The sequence below is a fragment of the Pelodiscus sinensis genome, chromosome 20 (assembly GCF_049634645.1).
Source record: "Pelodiscus sinensis isolate JC-2024 chromosome 20, ASM4963464v1, whole genome shotgun sequence".
Classification (NCBI taxonomy): domain Eukaryota; kingdom Metazoa; phylum Chordata; order Testudines; family Trionychidae; genus Pelodiscus; species Pelodiscus sinensis.
In genome coordinates, this window is record NC_134730.1 from 14,652,472 (window position 1) to 14,677,732 (window position 25,261).

At 43.3% G+C, this 25,261-nt stretch overlaps 1 protein-coding gene and 1 long non-coding RNA gene across 7 annotated transcripts in view; one reads left to right on the forward strand and one right to left on the reverse strand.

Annotated features, from left to right (window-relative positions):
* The window catches only part of CACNA1G (calcium voltage-gated channel subunit alpha1 G), a 332,806-nt gene extending 314,946 nt beyond the window's left edge, over positions 1–17,860 (forward strand). For all 6 annotated transcript variants that reach the window (XM_075903781.1, XM_075903780.1, XM_075903782.1 and 3 more), the window contains 3 exons: positions 4,198–4,387; positions 7,556–7,725; positions 16,974–17,860. In XM_075903781.1, coding sequence (XP_075759896.1) covers positions 4,198–4,387; positions 7,556–7,725; positions 16,974–17,822 — 1,209 coding nt within the window. In that variant the 3' untranslated portion in view covers positions 17,823–17,860. The remainder of the gene's footprint in view (positions 1–4,197; positions 4,388–7,555; positions 7,726–16,973) is intronic.
* On the reverse strand, positions 17,665–23,482 carry LOC112546130 (uncharacterized). Its single transcript, XR_003089754.2, has 2 exons — positions 23,347–23,482; positions 17,665–17,860 (listed from the first exon to the last, which is right to left on the reverse strand). It is a non-coding gene; the product is annotated as an uncharacterized LOC112546130 (long non-coding RNA).
* Between the last annotated feature and the right edge of the window lie 1,779 nt (positions 23,483–25,261).

Genomic DNA, 25,261 nt, shown 5'->3' on the forward strand with positions numbered 1-25,261 from the left:
TGTGGTGAATCCGCTCTGTTAGAACACTGCCCTTTCTTGTGAGCAGTGCTCTGGAGAGACGCCGCAACGCGCAAAGCAGTGCCACCTTGTGCTTCCCATGACATGGCTGCGTGTGCCTAAAGAGAGAGTGCAGTTCACGAAAGGCTACATAGTTTGCTTGACTGTTTTAAAGAGAACCTCCCATTGGAGTGATCACAACACCTGTTCCTGACCCTGTCGCTGACTTGCTGTGACCCTGGGGAAGTCACAGTGCCCAGTGAAGTTTTCAAAAGCATCTAAGTGGGTTGACGAACTCCCATCAATGATGCAAAGCCCATTGAAGTGACTGGGAAGAGTTTCACTGACATCAGTGGACCATGGAGCAAGACTTTATATCTCAGTTTACCCATATGTGAGCCAGTTATAGCACCTGCCTTGCATGGCAGAGATTTAATTAGCATTTGGAAAGTAGATGGAGATCTTAAAATGAAAGGCTCCCTAGATAGGTGTAATTCTTTACACTGTATTAAAGATGCATATATGAACAGCTGGTTGCATCCTACCCAGATGATTGTGATGTTCAAGGTGCCCCACAAGGGTCCAAACAAGATAGGCGAGAGTCAAACAGAACTGGAACATCGCTATAGGATTTTGAGATAGGAGATAGCTGAGAAGTTTGGAAGCTCTTGATGCCTCTAATACAGAGGTGAGCAATTAGTGGCCATGGGCCAGATGTGGGTCCCCAGAGTTAGCCTTTGGTGGGCCACCAGCAATTTATTTACCTGCTTGTCCATGGGTACAGTCATTAGCAGCTCCTGTTGGCTGTGGGTCACTGTTTCTAGCCAATGGGAGCTGTGGGAATCCGTGTGCCAGTCCAGGCTGCTTCCCACAGCTCCCTGTGGCCAGGAACAGCAATCCAGTGCTAACGGGAGCTGAAAGCGGATGTACCCTTGGATGTGCCAGTAAATAAAGTGCTGGCGACCCAACAGGGGCTACCCTGGTGAATCACCTCCGGCTTATTGCCCACCCTTGCTCTAATAGCTAAACATCACTAGAACAATAAAGATACAGATTTATACATATACGGCCTGCGCTGCACTTCCCTTCACTTCCTGTTGGTGTTGTGAGGATAAATAATGCTTGTGAAGCACTTCGAAATCTACTGATGAAAACCCTGGTAGTATGATGATTATTACTCAGTTTGCCACATAGAAACCAATATTTCTCACAGTCCCAGAGTGTACAATTGGAAACCCTGTTGCGAGTTATTTGTAAGTATTTAAGGCTGAATGTGTTGGGTTGTCTTACCCCATTTATCTACTGCAATGACATGCATGACATAGATGCTCTTATTTTAGGGATAATGCTTCAGTAGTTAGATGATGATACTTTTTTTTTTTCAAAAGATGTGTGTGTCCTGGTTTCTTATGCTTAATCATCTCTCCCTTGTTTAGATCCCTCTAGCTGAGATGGAGGCTCTGTCTCTGACGTCAGATATTCTCTCTGAAAAATCCTGGTCCTTAGCTCTGACGGATGACTCTTTTCCTGATGATACTAACACACTCTTACTTAGTGCTCTGGAAAGCAATGTACATACACTGATCACTATATATTCTGATGTTTACAGGGTTCTAAATACTGCTATTCCATGGTTAATCCCAGTGGTATTTTTTGGTCAAAAGACCACCTAATCTTTTATCTAAAAAGGGCTTTTTATTTTTGGCATGTTATCGTCTTCAAATAAAATAAATAGCCCACTCACCCCTACAAAAACAAAAGTGAATGGTGTGAATCTTGAAATTTCCTGTGCACCTGAAACAAATGTTCATGCGCATAAAAGATGCACCCATGAGCAAATAACTCCTATGCTCTATGCACAAGGATTATCTACATCTCCTTGGCTTGTAACTGACTCGTTTTTGTGAACAAGGTGCGCCCAGTGCTTTGAGTGTGAGCACTAGATACACTTTTTTGGATTACACTGGCTGGAGATATCTTGGAGATGCTGCTTCTTTTGTGAACTGTCATCAGCAACCATTTCTTTTTTGTAGGAAATTATCAGTATTTTGAGCCCTGCATTAACCATCTTCTTTCTGAAACATTAGACATTTTTAGCTGATGTGTAGCAGTCAAGTGCTTTTTTTCTGCTGTACAATAGACATAACTTCTCTTCCAACATTTTTTGATTCATTCTTGTTTTCTCTGTTGTCTCTCTCTCTTTGGATGTTTGTGTAGTTGATAAATTTTCTATCATTCTAGTTTATTGTCATCCTAATTAATATTTATTTGGGCTACACCTTTTTTTAAACCGTGACAATATTTCCCATCATGCTTCATGGCATCATGTACAAAAGATTTTGTAAACAACATTTAACATTTTGTATGGAACATTTTGTTTCAAAATAAGTTACATAGTAGAGGTGGGCTGAGAAGTGCAACGTTGCAGTCTGGACAGAGATTGGGCAGAGATTACAAATCTGATAGGATTGAAGGCTTGTGAGCTGTTTTTGATAGGATCACCTGTCAGCCATTTTAAATGGCTTTCCTTAAATTAGCTGTTCCCTCAAGATTTCTGCTGTTTGAGGCTGGAATCTCAGAAGAGTTTGGCTGCTCCTGGACTGGTAAATAAGACCCTTCTGAGTTTGGATCCGATCTTGAATACAAAGGGATTTGAATTTGAAATTCCAGTTTTTGGACTCTCTCTTGAGGCGTAGAGAAAGGTGTGTATGTGCAGGTTGGTGGGGAAGATTTCAAAACAGAAGTGTCCACGCAGGGCTGGATTACCCAATAGGCAGACTAAGCAGGTGCTTAGGGCACCAGCAAAGCAGGGGCACCAAAAAAATGAGATTTTACGGTATAATAATGTTTTTATTTTGAATTACATAGGGGGGGGCACCATAATCTTTTCAGTGCTTAGGGCCTCTAAAGGTCTTAATCCGGCCCTGTGTCCATGTGACTGGAATTGAACTTGACCTCATCGGAGTTATAGCGGAGTTATAGTTATACCTAATGAATGTAGCTTGTATCTGAACCATCAAATTCATGAATACTGACAATCAGTTTTAATCATTTTGTTGACCAGCTTTACAGCAGTGGTCCGGCTCCCTCCCCACTTTTTTTTTTTTTAAGAAAATTCCATTTAATCTTGTGATGTGTCACCGCATACACAAAACTGTCTAATGAATTTTGCTTCCATTGGAGGACTACATTAGAAGAAACCTCAGCACATCTATCTCAGAAAAATAGTAATGCTCAGAGTGAGTGAAAAATAAATTTGCCAGTAGATAATTTTTAAACTACTCTGAAAAAGGAGGATCAGAGCTGTACTTTACCAAACTACATTGACGTGCTTGTTTGATTTCTTCACAGAGTCCTTTATAAAAGAGAGAACTCTTTTGTTAGACATGCACAGTTCCGTGTTTGATAACACCTTATAATTTTTTAAAAAATGCAAAAACATAGGAATTGCCCTACTGGATCAGACCCAAACTCCACCTAGTACCTCTCTCAGAGTGTGGTCAGTGCCGAATGCTTCAGAGAAAACTTGGAAGAACCCTGCACTAACAGATGTGGGGTAATCTGCCCCTCACATCTGGGAGGGCATAAACTAATCTCTATTAGCAATATAAATAAGACCTAAAGAACCAAATTTAATATCCTGCCAAAAAAGTATAATAAATAATTATTACTTGAAAAGGAAAGAAAAACCAATAAAATCATAGTGGAAGTCAAAGCAGGGTGCATCTTCTGTGAACTACGTTGTTTCTTCATTCTTAGAAGAGGGATGGATGGCTGTTACATATTTACCTTTGCAAAAGTCTAACTGTCTTGGGTGGGCACATATGGGAGGCTTGATTATTTTTTAGAGTGATGCAAAGCATGTGAGCATTGCTGGGCCTTGAGGCATGATGCCTGTTTCAAGTATTCCTGAAATAGTCATGGTTTATTACTGCAATGTGGCTTTCCTCTGTTTCCTAGTATTTTTATGTGGTTCATTTCTGTGTGGCAATTTAGTGGCACTACAAAATTAGGCGGATAGCTTCCTAGTAGATCCATTTGTGCAAGTTTCATTGTGTTTCAGTAGAACTTGTACATATCGACAATTTGCATGCACCATCGTGCCCCATATTTATTGCAATGGCTGTCGCTAGGGGTTCCAAGTTCTTTGGGTCTTCCAACTCTGTCATGTCTCCTCTCTCTCCATCTCTTCTTTTGTAGATGGATCCCCTCTCCAAAGACAACACTCTGACACTGTCCCCCAGCAAGGATTTGCTGAGTGTGAGAAAGCCTGCCGTAGGCCGCACCCACTCTTTGCCAAATGACAGCTATATGTTCCAGCCCCCTTGCTCTGGCTCCTGTGCCGACTCCCAGGCCGAGAGGAACGCATCTCATCAGAAATCGCAGTCAGGTACAAATCTCCCTGCTCTGATAATACAGGGACTGGAATGTTCAAAGCTTGCATATGGAGCTATGTATCACTTGTATCAAAGCTACTTATGTAGCTACGTGTTGGTTATGATAATAAATGGGTCTCCAGATCCTGAGTATGGCTTTGAAAAGTCCATCTGTCAGGTCTCAGAGGGGTAGCCATGTTAGTTTGTAACTTTAAAAACACAACAAGTAGTCCTGTGGCACCATAGGCCATGATTACACTACAGATAAGATCAAAGCAGCTGCAGTCGATCATTTGAGGTTTGAATTCGCAGGGCTAGTGAAGACAGGCTAATTCAAACCAAGAAGGGCACTCTCATCGATGCCAGTAGTCCTGCTTCTACAAGGAGTAAGGGAAGTCGAAGGGAGAGTGCCCTCCCCTTGACTTCCTGCTGCATGGACGGTTCCAAAATTCATGTTAAGATGCTTTGACTTAAGTTACACAATTAACAGAGCTAAAGTTTTGTATCTTAATTTGAACTTATCCCCTAGTGTAGGGGTTAAGGGTTTGGAGACGTAGGTAGGTAGGTAGGTAGGTAGGTAGGTAGGTAGGTAGGTAGGTAGGTAGGTAGGTAGATAGATAGATAGATAGATAGATAGATAGATAGATAGATAGATAGATAGATAGATAGATAGATAGATAGATAGATAGATTGATTATCATGGGCTTTCATGGGCAAAACCATGGGCATAGGGTATATAAGGCAGGGGAAGGGTCTGCCTTCCCAAACCACTAGGCATAGCTCTGCCCACACTCCGCCCCAAGAACACCTTCTGTAGGCATTCTGGAGGTGGAGTGTTGCTGCCTCTAGTGCCCGTCCTCCCGTGCTCCAGGGCTGGGGAGTCCAGGCCTGGCTGCGGGGCACATCCTCCTCCCTCCCTCGGTGCTCTGGGGCTGGCGAGGCCGGGCCGCACACTGTGGCACAGCACACCCTACCTCATCCCTCCCCCTGTGCTTGAGAGTCTGGGCTGGGCTCGGACAGGCCGTGCAGTACTATGCGCCTTCCACCAGGGCTGGGGAGGCTGTGGCAAGTGCACACCTGTTCCACTCCCCTCCCCATGGTTGGAAGGGGGAGCACACACATGGTACACTGCCCTTCCTCTCAGGGGAAGGGGAAGGGAGAGGCGCAGAAGAAGGGATAGGGCTGGAGGTGGGACTGGAGGCTTGCCTCCCCCAGCCTAGCCTTCACCAACCACCCCTGGGCAAAACCTGCTTCTTCTGATCCTCAGATCAAGTGTGTTTTGCCCAGGAAACCTCATAATACAATATATATCTATTGTAACATATATATACAAAAATGAGGAGTAACGTTAGTTCGAACCAAGGGGTTTGATTCGAACTAACGCAGCCCGGAGCGCACTTCCTGGTTTGAATCAGCTGGTGATCAGAATAGCGCATGGGTGAGATTATGCTAATGAAGTGTGGGATATTTAAATCCCTGCTTCGTTAGCAATTTTGGTCGGCTACATTTGTATCCCTATATCGAGATAGGGAGCAAGTGTAGACGTACCCTAAAGTGCCAGAGGACTACTCACTGTTTTCATCTATCAGGTGTAAACGAATGAATTGGGCAGACTAGAACCAAAACATTTTAAAGGGTTCAAATAAAAGGAAGTGATTAGAATGCAGGGAGAGTGACATTTATGGTCTGCGAGTGGTGCGCAGCAGTGGACTCCTCTTACCTTCTATTTTATCGCTGTCCTGAGAGTCATAATTCTTAAGAACTGTGGAAGCTCCACCAGGCTCACTCCAGCAAGCTAAGACCAGCGTGTGAAAACCCAGGCCAAAGTTATTTCAACAGGATTATTTCAATGTTGTGACACAAGATCTGTGCCGCTGACACTGGGAAGCCATAAATAGGGACATTTATGGGGCACGGGAAATAAGAAAGCATTTCTAAATATATCGGACAGAGCAAAATGTTGGTAGGTGGGAGGGGGCATGAGAGGAAAAATGAGAGGGAATTCCCCAAAGTATTGTCCTTTGCAGCATGAGTTGCTGGGGTCTGTTCTGACTGTGCTGGGCTTTATCAAAGATCCTCGTCTGGCTGTAGAGGGAGTTGTGCTGTGCATGTTGCAGATTAATCCCAGTGTCTTTGTTCCTTTGTTGAGCCAACTTGCAAACCAAACCTGGGCTTTTTCCTAGTTCTTCCTTTATACTACAATTGCACAGAGTGTGCAGTAAAGTGAATCGCATTGCCTGACACCCGTGGAATCTGAGGAGTGGCTCAAGATATGCCCTTCCTGTCCCAGCCCTGCACCCTCCCACAGGAGCGGCCCGAGATGGGCTGTGGCAGCTGGCGCCCCAGGTGGAACGCACGATCAGCGCCCCCGCCTGCATGGCTGTCAATGGAGTGACATCATCATCGGGCGCCCCGGGTGCCCCGTTGAAGGTGGCACCCTAGGCGATGGCCGAGTCGGCCTATAGTCACGGGCCACCCTTGCCCTCCCCCAAAGCCGCAGCCCCCTCCTACTGCCAAAAGCTCTCATCCTCAGCCCACCCCTGAGCCCACACTCCAGTCAAATGATGTTGGGTCGCAGGCATCAACAGTTTTCTTCAACTGGGTCATGGGACAAGCAGTTTGAAAATCACTGCTCTAGAGAACATTTCTTCCTCCCATGATGCTTTGTGAAACCAGCCTGGCATTGAAACTTGCCATCACTTTTGCAGCTGCGTTCTCATATGCTGGTATTTAGATACAGTTTAATTGATCTGCAGAGTTGGGTCATTAGATGTGTCCTTACTGGAACCTGCACCCATAGAGGCTGGATTTTAAACTCTGGCCCCTTAAATGTTTAGGTGACTAGCCCTCTGTGAAGTTATTAATAGAAAAGGAGGAATATAGGAATTACCAGAGTGAACCAATCTAGACCAGTGTCCCTGACAGTGGGCAGTACCAAAGGCATCAGAGGAGGAGCCGAGAAGCCCCATTATGGATAATTATGGAATAGCCTATCAACCAGGGAGTTTCTCGCCAATCTCCAGGAGTTGGTCATTGAAGTAAATGTTTTTATTAATAAAAATAATTAATTGTGCAGTGCTTGTCTGGTGCAATGGGGGAGTTTCACTGAAAGGTTGTTATGCGATGGGAGCCATCTACAGATGAACACATGTCCATTTCCTGTCTCCCATCTCTCTTTCAAGGTTCAACAGCATCCGTGCAGTCCCAGCCTGCTGACACCAGTTCTCTCCTGCAAATCCCAAAAGATCATTTTCACCATATACAACCTCATGACAATTTGGACAGGGCAAGCAAATCCAAGATCCCCCAAACTGCGCATTCTCCCTCTGCAGAAAGATTACTTCGTAGGCAGGTAAGCGGAGCTGTGACTGTCAACCAGTATTGATGGATAACTAAGGTGACAGGATAGGTTCATATGGTAATTTCCTGAGGCCTGTAATTCTCACCAAGGATTCGCCAAAAAAGGTTGCTTGATTTTTGAAGAGAAAACCATTCAATGTTCTACAATGAGGTGCGTGATGGGTTACATCTTCTTTGGCAAAATGCCTAAACGTTCTCCATTTTATTAGTACTGTGCCCTTCCCATCCCTTTCATTGATACAGCCAAGAGTTCCTTAGGGGATCATTGGAGTTCATTGAACTATGGAATGCTTTCCCCGACCACAGCATTTGAGAGTGCACAGTGATTGCAGATAACACTCCCCAATCAACTCTATAATTGCTGTAATTTCCTCTCATTGGGAAGAGCCGTCAGTTTTGACAAGGAAATGAGTGTTTTCTTTTAAGGAAGCCAGACCGTTTATTTCTGAACATGCAGAAGTGGGAAATGTCCCTTTTCTAGAGAAGTGATATGAAATTGAATGACTTTTGTTTTTATCAAAATTCAGAGCATATTTCCTTTTCGAACATGCCAAAGTGACTTAGGAGCCCACAGCTACATCTATGCTACAAGGTAGGTGTATGATTCCCCAACTCAGGCACACATACTTGTGCTAGCACAAGTATAAATAGCAGGGAGCCTCAGTAGGACAATTAGCAGCAGTGGATGCACAGCTAAGCCGTGCCAAATAGAAATCCACCTAAAACCAGTGAGTAGGTAATGCCTCTACTGCCACAACCCATGCTGCCTGGCCACCCTGCCGTTATATTCATGGGAGCTTGGTGAGAGCCAGTATGAATATGTGCACATGAGCAGAAGAATCCCACCCTCACTCACAGTGTAGATGTAGCCTACACTGACAATCAATGGGACAGATACTTAGTCACTTTTTAAAATGGGCCTTAGACTCCTAAGTCATTTAAGAACTTTTGAAAAAAGTGCGTTTAGTTTAATATCTGCTGTTTTCTAACAAATATAGACCTTAACCAAAACCATACAGGGTTTTGACAACAGCTGTTCCTGCCCCATATTATTTTCTAACTGCCAGTGATACAGGCCCTGATTCAGCTAAGTTTTTAAACATGTGCTTAACATGAAGCATATGTTTTAAGTCTGTCCCAGTTCAGTAAAACAATTGAACATAAGCTTCCTGAAAAGTAAATATATGTTAAAAATGTTTTGCTGAACCAGCGCCATATATTTGGCTAATTTTGTAGCTCATCTTTACCCAATAGTTACTTTCTTGAGTGTGTGTGTGTGTGTGCATGCATGTGTGCGTGTCTGTCTGTGTATGTAGTGTACATATGTATATAAAAATGCAGTTGACCACTTTTATTTTTCCCAAAATAATGTTTTACTTGAATGAAATAGATCCTCATTTATTCATTCATTCCTTTTGTACACTGAGCCCTAAAATGAATCTGAGGCACTAAGGTTAGCTGTTATATTAATCAACACTAACGGGGAGAGTCATTGATTTAATGATTCCAATTCATGAATGTCCTCCCTCAGCTTCTATCTAAGGGGTAACAGCCCCAATCTTTTTGAACTGGTATTTCTAGTATAAATTGCTATGTAAGCCATCTTCTTTAACTCCATTTTCTTCATATTTCCCCATAATGGTTACTACTGACTAAGACCACAGGATAAATCTTAATAGATTGATGGTTTATACTGTATGGGCAAGAACTGCAGTTGCTATAAGTGAGCACTGCTCAGTTTACTTCAAGAACTAAGCCCATTTATATCAGATAAAGAACAGGCCTTCATGCCTTAAATTTCATACACAGAACTCCAGGTGAAACCAGCGGGAGATGCAAACAGACCAGGAGCATGGAATGTAACCCAGAAGGTTCCCAGTAGTCTATCGTATGTCACAGCATGTAGGATATTCAAACGGTGTAGCATTGGCCTAAGTCTGCTCCCATTGAAATCAATGGGAATGCTACCATTCTCGTCAATGGGAACACAGATAAAGTACATCTATATTACAGAAAAAGGTGTTCTTAACTCAGACCAGCTAGTGCCGGTTAAAATGGCAATGAGTCTTGGCAACTTGGTTTTTAACCCAGGTTAGCGTCTTGAGTTTAACTCCAGGATAGCCTATGCGTTTTAACTATGTGTCCTCACTGATATTTTAAGTGAGCTAACCGGAGTTAAGAACACACTTTTTTTTTGCAGTATAGACTCACTTTTAGATGAAAGCTAAGTGTCTGTGAAATCCCACCCAGTATATATAGAGAATTGTGGGTGTGTTTACATACAAATCAACTAGTTCACTGTAATGACCCACAATCCTGGAAAAGGATCTGCCCATGAAAACATTCACTGAGTCCCTAAGGCCTTAATGGGCCTCCATGCAAGCATATTGTCCCTTTGCAAGATTAGGGGCCATTTTGTGAGTATGTTTCATCAGGAGTTAGAAAAATCAATACCCCTGACCAAAGTAGCTATGCCAACCCACCTTCATTGTAGACGCAGCTATGTGAATGTGAACATGCACCCATTCGTGTAGCTACCATCACTTGAGAAGATGGTGGGCCTAACCAATAGAAAAACCTCTTTCATCAGATACAACTGTGTTTACACTAGGCTGCGATGGCCGCACAGTTATGGTGACCTATCTATGCCGGTATAATCCATAGTCTTGACATGTGCCCTCCAATAACCTAGGGTATGTCTACACTACAAAGTTAGTTCGAACTAACGGACGTTAGTTCGAACTAACTTTAATAGGTGCTACACTAGCGCTCCGCTAGTTCGAATTTGAATCGAACTAGCAGAGCGCTTAGTTCGAACTAGGTAAACCTCATTTTACGAGGACTAACGCCTAGTTCGAACTAGCTAGTTCGAACTAAGGGCTGTGTAGCCCTTTAGTTCGAACTAGTGGGAGGCTAGCCCTCCCCAGGTTTCCCTGGTGGCCACTCTGGCCAACACCAGGGAAACTCTATGCCCCCCTCCCGGCCCCGGACCCCTTAAAGGGGCACGGGCTGGCTACGGTGCCTGTGCCAGGTGCAAGCCTGCCAGCACCCAGCTAGCAGACCCTGCACCTGGCACGGCACAGAGCCACCCACCCGATGCCCCCAAGCCCACCCCCTCTTGCCGGGACCAGGCTGGCGGCTCCCGGGAGCTTGCCCTGGACCGCAAGAGGCGGGCACCTTCCTGGGCTAGTGCGGACATCGTGGACCTCGTCCACGATCTCCGCACTAGGCACAGGAAAGTGGCCGTCTAGGGCAGGAGAGCTGCCAGCCTGGCCACCCAGGACCAGGTGTGCATGAAAATCAAGGGGGTCCACTGAGACCCCCGACACTGAGCCCTGAGCTTACAATGGCCGTACTGGGTCAGACCAAAGGTCCATCTAGCCCAGTAGCCTGTCTGCCAACAGCGGCCAACCCTACGGACCCTGGAGGGGATGGACCGAAGACAATGACCAAGCCATTTGTCTCGTGCCATCCCTCTCCAGCCTTCCACAAACTTTGGGCAGGGACACCACTCCTACCCTCTGGCTAATAGGACTCCATGGACCCAACCTCCATCACTTTATCTCACTTCCCTTTAAACTCTGTTCTAGTTGTAGCCTTCACAGCCTCCTGCAGCAAGGAGTTCCACAGGTTAACTATTTGCTTTGTGAAGAAGAACAACTTTCTCTTACTAGTTTGAAGCCTGCTACCCATTCCTTTCCTTTGGTGTCCTCTAGTCCTTCTTTATGGGAACTCAGGAAGAACTTTTCTGAATGCACCCTCTCCACCCAACCCCTGCTTTTAGAGACCTCTATCCTGTCCCCCCTCCGTCTCCTCTTTTCTAAGCTGAACAGTCCCAGTCTCTGTAGCCTTTCTTCATCTGGGACCTGTTCCCAACCCCTGATCATGTTAGTTGCCCTCCCCTCTCCCAGCCTTTCTCTTCCCCTCTCCCACCTCCTTTTCCCAGTCTCCCCCAGTTTTTTTTCAATAAAGACAGAGTCAATGTTGGAAGAAACGTTATCTTTATTTTGTACATCAATAAGAAGGGGGGCTAAGGAAGGGTAAGTGGAAGGAGGTGAGGGAGGAATGGGGTACGAGCCCCCGATGGGGAGGACTGGGCTGGCTCTGCGGGCTTCTGGGGGTGGAAGCTCTCCTGCAGCCCCCCAATTACTCCCTCTCCCCAGATGGCAGCCTGCGGCAAGTGCAGCCAGGCTGATGGCCGAGTGGTGTGATGTGCCCAGTGTGGGCACTCAGGGCACTCCAAGCCAGAACTTCGTTGCAAGCGGGGCACCCCTTAGAACTGTGTGTCCGGGGTGGGGGTCGGGACCCTTTAAGCGCAGCCCTCGGCTAGCCTGAGACAGCATCTCCATGCTCTAAGTCCTCCTTTTATGCCCTGCCGGCACTGCTTCCGGCCATCCTTAAGCCCTGTTCAGAGTCCACTCAATGTGGACTTGCTAGTTCGAACTAGCAAAACGCTAGTTCGAACTAGTTTTTAGTTCTAGATGCGTTAGTTCGAACTAGCTTAGTTCGAATTAACTAATTCGAACTAAGTTAGTTCGAACTAGCGCTGTAGTGTAGACATACCCCTATAGACACAGAAATTCAGAAATGAAGCTATAATTTTTCTTACCATATTTTTGGGGAAAAATCAGCCATGTTAGCCTAAGATTGCAGGTTTGGAATCAATGTGAACAATTTTAATGTAGATTTTTGACTGTCCTTCCCCAAGAATGTATATCAAAATATTCAGATTTAAACAGGTGTCTCATAAACATGGCAGTCATTTAAACCACAAACATTGAATTTCTAATTCTCCAAATAAGAGAAGTGAGTACACAAACTCTACCAAGATTCCAGATGCATATTAGTAATATAAACATCCAGAAAAAGCATTTGTGTATGTGAACATACACCCATGCTAACGTGTGTTTCTTCTTCAAGTGCTTGCTTATGTCCATTCCACTTAGGTGTGTGTGCGCCGGATGCACGATTCCCGGAAGCTTTTCACCCTTAGCAGTACCCGTTGGGCCAGTGAGGGAGCCCCCTAGAGTGGCGCCAATATCGCCATGTATATATACCCTTGCTGGTCCCCAACCCCCTCAGTTCCTTCTTACCGCCCCCTGAGGGTCGACTGGAATGCTTGTCTTGCTTAGCAAGCCTGGCCTTAGTAGTCCATCTAATCTTATCTGGTATAAATAGTTATTCATTGTTCCAGGTTATCTGTTCACTTATCTGTTGTATATTAAAAAACAACTAATGGTCTGGTAGCACTTTATAGACTAACAAAACATGTAGATGGTATCGTGAGCTTTCGTGGGCACAGCCCACTTCTTCAGATAATTGGAGTTTTGAGTTTAGGATGTGCAGACCCAAAATAAATAGGAGAGAAGGGTGCGGGGAAGAAAGGGAAAAAAAGGAGCGAGGTGGGTGACAGGGAGCAGAGGGTATGGAAAATCAGGAATGTTGAGGGAATCAGTAAGTATCTGAAGATTGGGTCGTTAAAATGAAGCAGATAAGAATGGAAGCCAATTGATAGTATCCTTCCTGACATAGGAATCTACACAAAGCTGTTTGCACCTTCAACAACTGTTAGGTTGATAGTGTCCCAACTATCCTTCATCACGATTGAGTCCATTAGCATGAGAATCAAATTTGCAGATGAACTCTAATTCCAATAGTTAGGAGAGACTTACTCTTCCCCCTCCCTCCGTGGGGCAGGGCATACCAGGGCCCCAGGGCTTTAAACTTTATCAGAGTTGCTCGAAGCTTATGCTCCGTGGGGACCCGCATAAAGAGTGCTTAAAGTGCTTGGAAGAAGGATACCTCATGGACTCCTGCAAAATTTGCAAGTCCTTAAGCCGAGAACCAAAAGAGAACGCAACTCAAGACTCAAGTTTCTCTTGATGAAACCGGCGTTACAACCCCAGGCACCAGAGGTACCATAGGTGCGGAGCGCACCGAGGTTGGTGCAGGAAGTAGGGCACTCAGAGAGACACCCCATGGTGCAGACGCATCGGTCAGCACCACGGCACCAATCCCAGTCCCCAGTGCTGCGCGCACATAAGAAGGCACAAAGAAGGATGTTGCCAGGCTAGACAGGATGCAGCGATTAGTAGGGCAGTGCTGAAGTCCGTTTCACTTTAGGTTTCCAACCCCGTCTCCTTGAGGTTACTTGGGAATCACCTAAGTGGAATGGACATAAGCAAGCACTCGAAGAAGAAAAGACGGTTACTTACCTCGTAACTGTTCTTTGAGATGTGCTGCTTATGTCCATTCCAATCCCACACGCCTCCCCTTCGTCAGAATGTCCAGCAAGAAGGAACTGAGGAGGTTGGGGGCCAGCAAGGATATATATGCGCTGCCGTATTGGTGCCATTCTAGGGAGCTCCCTTGCTGGCCCAACGGGTACTGCTATGGGTAAAAAGCTTCTGGGAATCATGCACACAGCGCACTCACACCTAAGTGGAATGGACATAAGCAACACATCTCAAAGAACAACAATTACAAGGTAAGTAACCATCTTTTTTATGTCATTATGTATATGTGTGCATATATATTTGAGTATGTGAACTTTCCTGCAAATACATGGACATGCTTAATTTGACGTCTGTGGGTAGACCTATTAAACTCGACGGGAGTTCTCAAGTGCTTACATTTTTGCAGGGGTGTGTGTGTGTGTGTGTGTGTGTGTGTGTGTGTGTGTGTCTGTCTGTCTGTCTGTGTTGTGTAGTGTACGCTTTTGAAGGATCAGAATGTTTGTATCTCCTGTATTTTATGGAAGTTTTTTCCGGGAAAAAAAGCAGCTGGTCGATATTTACAAGTTCATGAAATTTAATTTTAAAAATGTAATTTTGCACTTCCATATCAGAGAAATGCTATTACAATTAAAGCCCAGCTCTTCATCAAAGTGGGACCAGTTGTAGCTTTAAAAAAAAATAGTAACAAAAAAAAGGAAGCCTTCTCCCCAAGAAGAGACATTGCATGCAGAGCTATTAAAGTTGATGTATAAATTCTTTAGCAAAGAGGCATGCAACACCACGGAACACAATGACTTCTGAAAATGGGAAGGTAAAACAGCCATGCAAAGGTCCAGCTTAGATCCAGTTTGAATCTATAGGTAAAGAAAAACCCGCATCTGACTCCAAACAGTGTAGGCAATACATCCCTCGAGGAGCCTGACCTCAGACAGTATAGGTGGAAATAATCATGGATTATCTCTCTTGAGATACAATCCCTCATTTTACTTTCATAAAAATCATACTATCAGTGAGAATGTTTAGGTAATTCTGTATGGAATGTATTGAATCAGTGGAGATTTGGTGGTGCTTTGAATTTGTAGGATCAAGGATCAGGCCTTCAAAGGTGCAGGTGCTAAATGAGGAAGGGAAGTGGTATGGACTAATTGTGAATGTCGATAAAACGAAGACAATGGTATTTGGAGATAAGGAAATAGGAAGGAAGATCAGTGTAGATGGGATAGAATAAGAGAATGTAGAGAAGTTCACGTATTTGGGGAGCAACATGACGTATGATCTAGGCTGTAAGAAGGAAATAGCAACTAGAATAGCAAAAGCAAGAGTGAGTTTGCAGGCGATGGATAACATCTGGAAAAGTAAAGCTTAGGAACGAAAACATGTGTATTTAGCCGCATGTTGTATGGATGTGAGACATGGGTGATAACAAAAGATTCGAAGAGAAGGATATTGGCGTTCGAGAGGAGTTGTTATAGAATGATCCTGAGAATAGGATGGAAGCAGAAGGTTAACAATGAGGAATTATATAGGAAGATACAGCCAAAAGAGAACATACCGCAGAAGGTTATACAATGGAAATTACAGCTATTTGGGCATATCTGCAGAATGAATGACAAACAAAAAGTTAAGACCCTGGCATAATGGATGGTCTGAATAGGAGAGGCAGACACCACAGAGAATGTGTAGATGATATAGTAGATTGGTGCAGAGCCAGTCTACAGAAACTAAGCCACTCTGCACTGGACAGGGAAAGATGGAAGCAAATAGTGAGGGAGACATTGGACACCAATGGGCATCGAGCCCATGGTTGTTGATGATAAATTGTGTTCTCAGCCACGTGATAGATACTCTTTGCCAGGAAGAACTTATACACAATTCCCGCCTCTTCCTTCTCCCATCTCCAGTGGGATTTGGCCATTGGAGCTTGAGTGCTAAAAGCATGTGCCCGGTCAGCCTGAGTAGTGGCTGGCAGTAGTAACAGACTGTGTTTTTAGGCAAACCAGTCCCTCAGCAGGGCCAAAGATGTGCACTGTGCTAGTGTTGTTCACAGTTGCATGTGAAAAAAAGGATGAAGGCAGAGAGGACAGGGCAGACCTGAAATGCAAAGGTAGGATAAGCTTAGATACTGCAAACACATATGGGTGTGGATGGGCTGAGGGAACTCCATTGTACTTAGACATCTCATGTGAGCATATAGGCAGGCAGAAGTATGGCTTAGCACAGGTGGGGGGGGGTGTTTATATTTAATTAACAATGTTCCAAGCTCCCCTATTTTAGGGCTTCAGCACAGCACTGAGACACATCATTAACTTCAAATGCATGTGCAATTCCATTTATTTCACCAGAATGACATGGGAGCATAAAGTTAAGCGCAGCCCAAAGTGCTTTGCTGAATTGTGGTCTTGAGCCAGTGCCTAATGAAGTGCGCATGCGTGCAGGGGCGGATATAGGGCAGGGTGAGCCAGGTGGCCACCCCAAGACCCGTGCTTCAAGAAGCCCCCTGCATGCGCCGTGGCGCCACCGTGCATGCACCGTGGCAGAGGGGGGGCCCTGCGAAATTGTGCTGCCCTGGGCCCCGCAAAATGGTCATCTGCCCCTGCACATGCGCGCACACACACACACACACTTTGAATTAACCTTTTCCTCACTGGCAAAAGTAAAAATAAGGCCAAAGACTGGGAAAAGTTTTGGTGAGTATTTGAATTTAGTTCTTTAATCCTATATACTGAGAGTTAAGATTCTTAAAGCATTAAAGTCCAAATTCTGCTGGGCTAGTATAAACTCAGAGTAACTCCAATGGAGTCACAGAGCTACTATAATACATGTTGTGGGGCGGTTACTGGAATTTCTCTGCATTTGTGTTTGTGTTTTTTTCAGCGCAGAGTTTGGCCCAGGCATGACAGCTTGCCTTGTTAACGTTGTGCCTTTCTTGTGAGTAACCTTTGTTTGGTGTGTCTCTCTTCTTGACCTCTATCCTCCTGCCCTGTTCCTTGGCACTCTGCTGCAGGTGGCAATAAGGAATGACTCCTTGGACACGTATTGCTCGGAAAGCAAGGAGAATCTCCATACCGAGGTGAATGAACTCTCAGATACAGATATGCCCGGCATAGCCACGGAGGAGCCATCAGAAGCAAGTGAATCGGCCTGGTGGAGCCGGTCAAGTGTTCGCACCCAGCATTCCCACAATCAGTATAACGTCTCCAAGCACACCCCAGCGCTGTGTGCATGCACAGGCTCATTTCAAGAGACAGGTGCAGACTCGATGGACCAAGAAGTATCTGAAACAAACAGCTCTTTAGAGCCTCTCACTTCAGGAACTTGTACAACCTTGAGTGCCTGCTCGGTGGTTCCTCCTCTCACTCCTAAGAGGAACATAGGCAATAGCAGCAATGTTACTTTGAAGGACCTGAAGAAATACTACAGTGTAGATACCCAGGGTCTTCTCAAAAAACCATTATCTTGGTTAGATGATCAAAGGAGACATTCCATAGAAATTTGTTCCATACAAAACAGCCCTCAGCACCATTCCACCTCTAGCTCTTCTGGCTTCATAAGTCAGGTCTTCAGTGAAATGGAAGGGTTGCAAGGAACCCGGCAGAAGAAAAAACTGAGCCCCCCATGTATATCTATAGAGACACCAGATGGACAAAGTTTGTTACCTAGAGGATCTCATGGTATTTCACCTCCCAGTGCAGACATTTGCTTGCGAAGGCGTGCTCCGTCTTGTGATTCCAAGGACTCAATGGATATAGGAGATTCACTGCTTCCAGACAGTATGACAATATGTCCTACCCCAAAGACAGACTTGTTAGCACTCCCTAGTTTTTCCTTTGATCAAGCAGAAATGGACCCCTGAATTATATTTCTGTTGGTGCCAAATGTTTTCTTCCTTTCCTGTGATAAACATAAAAATAAATAAAAAATACGCAAGCAAACAAACAAACAAAAAAAACCCTCTGTATTCTCAAATGGCATTGGGTAAAAATTTCCAAAGAAAATTGAAAGAACCAGCTGGTCAAAGAGTGGTTAACCTATATCACGCTTACTTGAGCATGTGTTCTGCTTAGGTAAAAGCAATACATTGTGTGGAATCTATATGTATATTCTATTTTATTAAATTAATTGACTCTAGTATTGCGGGATGTAGTACATTTTGTGACTAAAATCTTGTTTAATTTTCTTCTCTTTTTATGTATCTCAGAATATTTTTGAGATAAGGTTTGGGCTTTATGGACATTTTAAACATAAAAAAATACATATTTGATCTTTTTTTGTTTTGGTTTGGTTGTTTTATTGTTTTTTGTGTTGGGGGGGAAGGTTTGCAAAGCACAGGATTTAGCCAATTAATGCATTAAAGAGGAAATCTATCCCACAGTCAATAAGGAAGGAGAATAATTTGGAAATTTTAATGTAGCTCCACTTCTTCCACTGAATCAATTTCTGTGGAAGAATAGTCATTTGAATATTTTACAAATGCAAAGTCATTCCTTTTAATAATGAAATGATTTTTCAAACTAAAGTTAAATCACCCATCATAGTCAAAGCAGGTGCTCTGTGCTCTAGAACAGGAATGTACAGTATGCTGACAGATGCGTGAAAATTTCTAATGCAAAGAGAATTTAACTTCACACTGGCATGCTGCACTGGGAGAGACTTCTCCAGGCCCTGGGCTCAGCTCTGGGCCCCCTGGAAGGGGTGAGGCTTTGGGTGGAAGGGGCGGGGCCAGGGCCAGCCAGCCCTGAGTGTTGCCTGGTCTGTGCTGTGCAGGACTCCAGCAGCAATTTAAAGGGCCTAGGGCACTGGCTGCTGCCGTGGTAGCAGTGGCCCTAAACCCTTTTAAATCACTGTGCCCCAGGACAACTGCTACCCTTGTCCCTCCCCCCCTATTCTCCCCCACTCCCCACCCCCACCCTCCGCATTGGCTGCTCTGCTAGCATGACACATTATTGGTTCATAAAAAGGTGTTAACAATATTGCCACTGATGACAATGGTGGGTCTTAAAAACTTGTCGATGGATGTAATTTTCAAAAGCACCCAAATCATTTAGACCTCTAATCACATGGGCACTTTTGAAATTTTTACCCAAAATCTTTAGGTACCAAGGGCCCAATCCTGAGCTTTCTTGTCAACAGTTTAATACAGGAGTAAGTCCATTGAATTCAGTGGAGTTACACCTGTGAGAAAGGAGACTCAGACCCTAAGTAAGATTTGCAGGTAGCTGAACTCCATATAACCCTGATTCAAGAAAGTGTTCTTATTATCAACCCTGTCCAGCGCAGCACTTACAGCTAGGCTGTGTCTAGACTGCATTCCTTTTTCGTAAAAGGGATGCAAATTAGACATATCGCAATTGCAAATGAAGCGGGGATTTAAATCTCCCCCGCTTCATTAGCATAAAAATGGCTGCCGCTTTTTTCCGGCTCGGAGCTTTGCCGGAAAAAAGCACCAGTCTAGACGCGGATCCCGGCAAAGCTCCGAGCCGGAAAAAAACAGCTGCCATTTTTATGCTAATGAAGAGGGGGAGATTTAAATCCCCGCTTCATTTGCAATTGCGATATGTCTAATTTGTATCCCTTTTACGAAAACGGAATGCAGTCTAGACACAGCCCTAGAGTTTTTAAAGTATTGAGGACTTCTTATACTGCAATACCTTACTGATTCAGGAGCCTAGATTTTCTTTTCAAAAGTGATTTAGGCACTTGGGCAATGAATACTCTCAACTGTCCATGGGATTTTAGCTCCTAAGTACCTAAATCCCCTTAACTATTAGATTTAGGCACCTAAATCAGATAGGCAGATCAGTGCTTTGCACAGCAATGCCTGAACACCTTTAAAAATCTGGCCCTGAAGCATGAGCTTAATTTTAAGCATGAGCATACTTTAACAAATGAGTATGCATTTGTCTCATTTAAGTCGATAGGATCTAGGTGCTTAAAGATAAGCATACGTTTAAGTTTTTTCCTGAATAAGAATGCTTTCCAGAATCCTAGCCTATGTGAAGGTCATTACCAGAAAGAATAGGGCAGCTTGCAGTACAACAACTATTCTCTTAAGTAAAACAGGCAAGTTTTTCATTGCCACAACTGGGAGCTAATTTATAAGGGTCTAGTTTCAATTTCCTTTCAAGCTGGGAAAAGCTTTAACCAGAAATTCTTTCAAATTGTGGGATAAGAATAAATTACGGTAGAATTTTTACCATTTCCTTAATACCCCCATGCAAAATTCTGTTTGTAAAATCAAAGCCAGAAAGAGAACACAAAACATAAAGCCCTGCAGAATTTGGCACATTGAACCCAATCCTGCTCTCAGGTACTCCAGTGTGAATCTGAAGTGAACTTCGTTGAGTTTGAGCAGAGTCAACTTACATTGAGGCTTCAAAAAGACTAATCCACACTTAACTTCAGGTACAGGAGTAGTCCCAATTAAGTTAATGAGACTACTAACATGCTTAAACTAAGCACATGCATAAATTTGTACAGGGCTTTGCAAACTTAGCCTTATACCAATATAAAAGAACAATCAGGAGATGAACATTCTTTGAGTTTTTTCAAACTCTGGTTCGAAGTCCTTTTGCGGATTCAAAGATTCTCCCAATGTTCCTATTTGTGTCATGATTTGCTTCAAATAAATATACATGAGGGTGATGCGCTATATTTAATAGACCTATATGAAGATTTTTAAGTTATTTTTATTTTGGCTTGAGAAAGTTTACTTTCCTAAACAATCACTATTGATTTTACAAGTTCTGTACAAAAGCCCAGGATTGTACAGCAAGACATAATCAGTTTATTTTAAAGATTAACAATTTGTACTGTTTCTTCCAAATAGATTATTTCTTGGCTGGGGAGAGGGGAAGGCTATTTAACCTTTTTATGAGAGCCCTAATGTGTGACCTCATACAGAGCATTCTCTCTGATCATCTGATCCAAATCCAAAATCCAACCCAATTAAAGTAATTGTTACAAACAATCAGTGCTTCAAACAGATCCCATTTAAGGAAATAATAAAATTACAATGCATTAAGCCTGAGAAATATTCTTAATCCATTGTTTGGCTTTACACTCTTAATGAGATTTAGAGTTTCCTTTCATGCCTACTAAATAATCTGGCAAAATGGTTGGGCCATTAAAATTACTGTACCCAAGTTTGCTTAGTGACCAGCAATGCATTTCTGAGGCTGGAGTGGAATTGCCTAGTAAGAAATCTAGACAACAAAGTACCTTCCCTGTACTACAATGTGCAATATGTTAGCCTGAAATCATGGAGCAGGAAAGTGATGTACTGTCATTCCATCCAGCGCCAACTGTGTCAGGAAGCCTAACAACTGTCTAATTGAAAAACTGTTCTATTTTCAGTACCTGGGGATTTTCCTGCTGATAAGGGTTGTGAGACTAATAAATGAAGTTTACATGATACATTCATGTTCAATAAAGACCAATAAATGGAAACATACTGTACAAAGATGCAAAATGCATGTAAAATAGTTTGTTTTCTAACTGATATGAGGGTTTTTTTCTAGCTGCCCTTTTGAAAAACAAATATACGTACTACAGAGTGTGCAATAATCTTAAAATAATTTTAAATACCTGGGGGTGGGGGATTTTATAGAATTTGAATTTTTTAAAAAGAAAAATGTACAAAGTCCACAGGAATTCTGTAGAATGGTTATGTTGATTGAATTTTTATATTTTTGTAGAAATCTGTAGAGAAGTTGTTAAAATGTGCATAGCGTCTTGGAAAGAGAAGCAGCTATGTCTCATATTTTCTTTTAATAAATTTGGGGCCAGACCTAGTGTATTCCAAGATTTATAACCTAGTTCCAAAGACTGCATAAAGGTAACGGTTGGAATGTTGCAGTGCAACGCTGTTAAAAAACTGTACTGGTAAAAAATGTGTCCACTCTGAGGAGTCAGCCAGCCCTGACGCTAATTCACAATCACAATGCTTTCCAGTTCATTCAAAGCACACCAGCACTTTAATACTGTGGATTTACTGTAAACAGATGGTAATAGAATATTCTGCTCTTGCCAGTTTTATCTGGGAGAGGAAAAGAGATGGTGAGTGTGTCTGGAAAAACGTAAATTCCATATTTGCAACCATTGCACATAATGTTTCATTGACAGATTGCAGGTTATGTAAACTGTAGATAACTTGGAGGAGTGGAAAAACACTGTTTTTGGCTTCTGTAGATTGCACTCAACACAAGGTTTGGTTATACGGCACAAAGAATACAAAAGATTTATTGTTGTAAATTAGGCTATGCCCTGGTCCTCTTTCTCTGCCCCGTTGACTATAATAATCCATGTACACTATTACACAAGATGACTAGAGTAGGCACAGTACCATTGCAATGTCCGTAACAACCTAGCATATAGGATAGAACTTTGTATTTAATAGTTAATATATTGTTATACTGTATCAGGTATAGACACCAAAATCGGGGTCTTTGATCAGGGCAAAAAAAAAAGATGGTATTAAAGGGGAAAGTTGGGTTTAAAATGTTCTCTTTTTTTAAAAAAAGGAAATGAGTGTAAATCTTTACAAATGACAAAAACAAATGTGTCCTATTAAAAGCTTTTGAAAAGAAAAATGCGAGTTTTGCTTCTTTTCTTGTTGACAATGCTAATCTCTTTATCATTCAGATGATTCAAAGCGTTGGCCTATCCAAGTTCTAATAGTAGAAGTGGCACAGGGGCTTTGTAGAACTGAGCAGAAGTTGACTGGCAGGGTTAAAGAATGGTGAGCAAATGTCAATCCTGTGGGAAGTGATTGGCATTACAACAAAGATTAGTTTGGCCCAGCATGTTGCCAGGTGAGTGTTGCCTTGCTACGAAAAGGAGGCAGTACGCTGCATGTTAGCAATTGCATTAGACAGGGACTAAATGCAGTTTGGCAAGCAGTTATTGTCATGGCTCCTTCCCCACTCTGGCATGATAAATGCAGAAGTGGGGGCCAGCAAGTGTACCCCAAAGCCTTATCTACCAGGCTTTGGTATAAAACTTTCCCCCAACATCTTAAAACCCTAGATCTTGGGAATAAAACTTCTGCTGCCACCACCCAAATGTTGATAAAGAAATCAGGGGAAAGATCATTTGGGAAATCTTACCCCTAAAACAAAAATCAGGGCACACCATTAACCACTGCCAGGTTAATAAAAAGAAAAGAAAGAACTTTTATTATTACAACAATATTCCGGTTGCAAGTATAATGACTAGAGAGGAAGGTAACAAAATATACTCATGGAGAAACTCCATGGGCCTAGAACTTAGTTACAAAGAAAAGCCAAAACATCTTTTAAACAGTGCCAGATCTCAGATCCCATACCCAATCCTTAAAACAATAAAACCTAACGAAACTACCTAAACTTTACCCTACTTACAGAAAATGAAGAATGGTGTCTTGGAGAGAGAGAGAGACATGCTTGTTCCTCTCTGTAGCTGCAGAGAACTCTCTCAGGGAGACAAAAGGGAGAAGAGAAAAAAAAAACCCAAATTCCTTTGTCCCTGTTTGAAAAATCCCACCTACATTCCTATTGGTCACTCCACCTGGCTAGGTGTAGTTAACCCCTTAATCCCCAGGCTGCTGGCTAACCCTCATAATCATGACAGCTATACAATAAAAAATCCACAAGCAAAGGGAAAGGACTTTTTCTGGACCATGTTGGTAATAAGCAGAAGGCTGTCAGTGGACAGGAGAAAGAGGCTACGGAGGGACAGAATTGCTCTCTGCCTTGAAATCATCTTTTGCTGGTAAGAAGGAAGCTTTGGCACTCTCTGTGAGTTAATACTCCTGGTCTGGTTATCGGAAGCATAATAGACCCCATTCTCTGCTGTCCTGCACCTTGTACAGTCATTTACACCAATGCAGTCTGAGTGCAATTTGATTGTAAAATGCTCCCAGTCTGGCAGCCTTTTGCACCCAGTGAAAATCACTGTCCTAGATGCAAAGCAATGGAAAATCAGGACTTACCGGTGAAACCTATTTTTAAACAGTCATCCGCAAGCAGAATTTGAACCCTGTACTGTTAGCACACACTGCCACCGATTTAATTGCTAGGAGTAGGATCTGCTTATCCTTTGAATGGAAGACCATCTAGTGAAGAGGGGACACAGCACCCTTGATCATTGTCTTCAACTTAGTCAAGCATATTTCTTGTATTTGATTTGCTTGGCTGGCATCATTGAGGTAAATGTACAAAAGCTAGAAGAAGGCCATCTGCAGCTGACTAAGGGCATGTCTACACTAGGAAATTATTTTGAAATAACTACATTTGAAATAACTGCCAAAATAACAAAATCAAAATAGTGTGTCCCCACCTCAAAATTAGTCCAAGGCAGGCTCCATTACTGTGGACACATTATCATGACTTACAGCCCCAGGAAGCACTGGGGAGTAGCTACTTTGAATTACCCTTTCTTCTGCAGTAGATATTTCAAAATCGCAGCAACGGAGTGTCCACACTAATGCTATTTCGAAATCACTTTTTTGAAATAAGCGTTATTCCCTGAGGAAAGGAGTACAGATTTTGAAATAACCAGCCTGTTGTTTCAAAATAACAGGCTTGGTAATGTAAACACTCCGCTTATTATTTTGAAATAAGGGGGTTATTTCGAATTAACTCCCTAGTGTAGACCAGGACTAACTGCCCATCAGAGGGTGTTTGGATTCAGGGCTTTAGTTCAGATGCAACTCCACATTGAAAATAGCCAATCAGGTGGCAGCTGATTTTATAATATTCCTATTATAAAGACTAGGGCAAGCCTATACACCCGCAGAGCCCTCAAAATACACTTCAGCTTGGTTTTGTGGTGCATATACCTTCTGCAGGCTGAGTTCAACCCTGCAAGGTGCCACCATCCAGCAAAGCACTGAGACACAAGTCTGACATCGCACACGGGGCAGTCCTGCTGACTTCTGATTATGTGCTTCTGGGCTCTGCTGGATTGGGACCAGACTGCACAGCTGCTGGTGGGCTGGAGCGCTCTCTGCACAGGGGGTGGATTTTACCCTTCAGCTGTTTCTTTGGAAAGGGATTTGTAGTCCGAGGGACTGCCCTTGTGGGAAAATTGCTTTGGGACAAGATAGGAAGCTGTCTGGTGAGTGCTTTCAGGAGAACCCTCCCGACTTTGGTTTTACTTGGGATTTTTTTTTTAAGGCTCCCATCCAGATTGGCAATTGATGGAATGTCCCGTATCTTTGTATCTGCCTGCCCCCCTTAGTATTTTGGGGGCCATACTGGCTTGGTTTATTGGGACCAGGGAGGTTCTGTACGCTGAACACAACTTTTTGCCTCA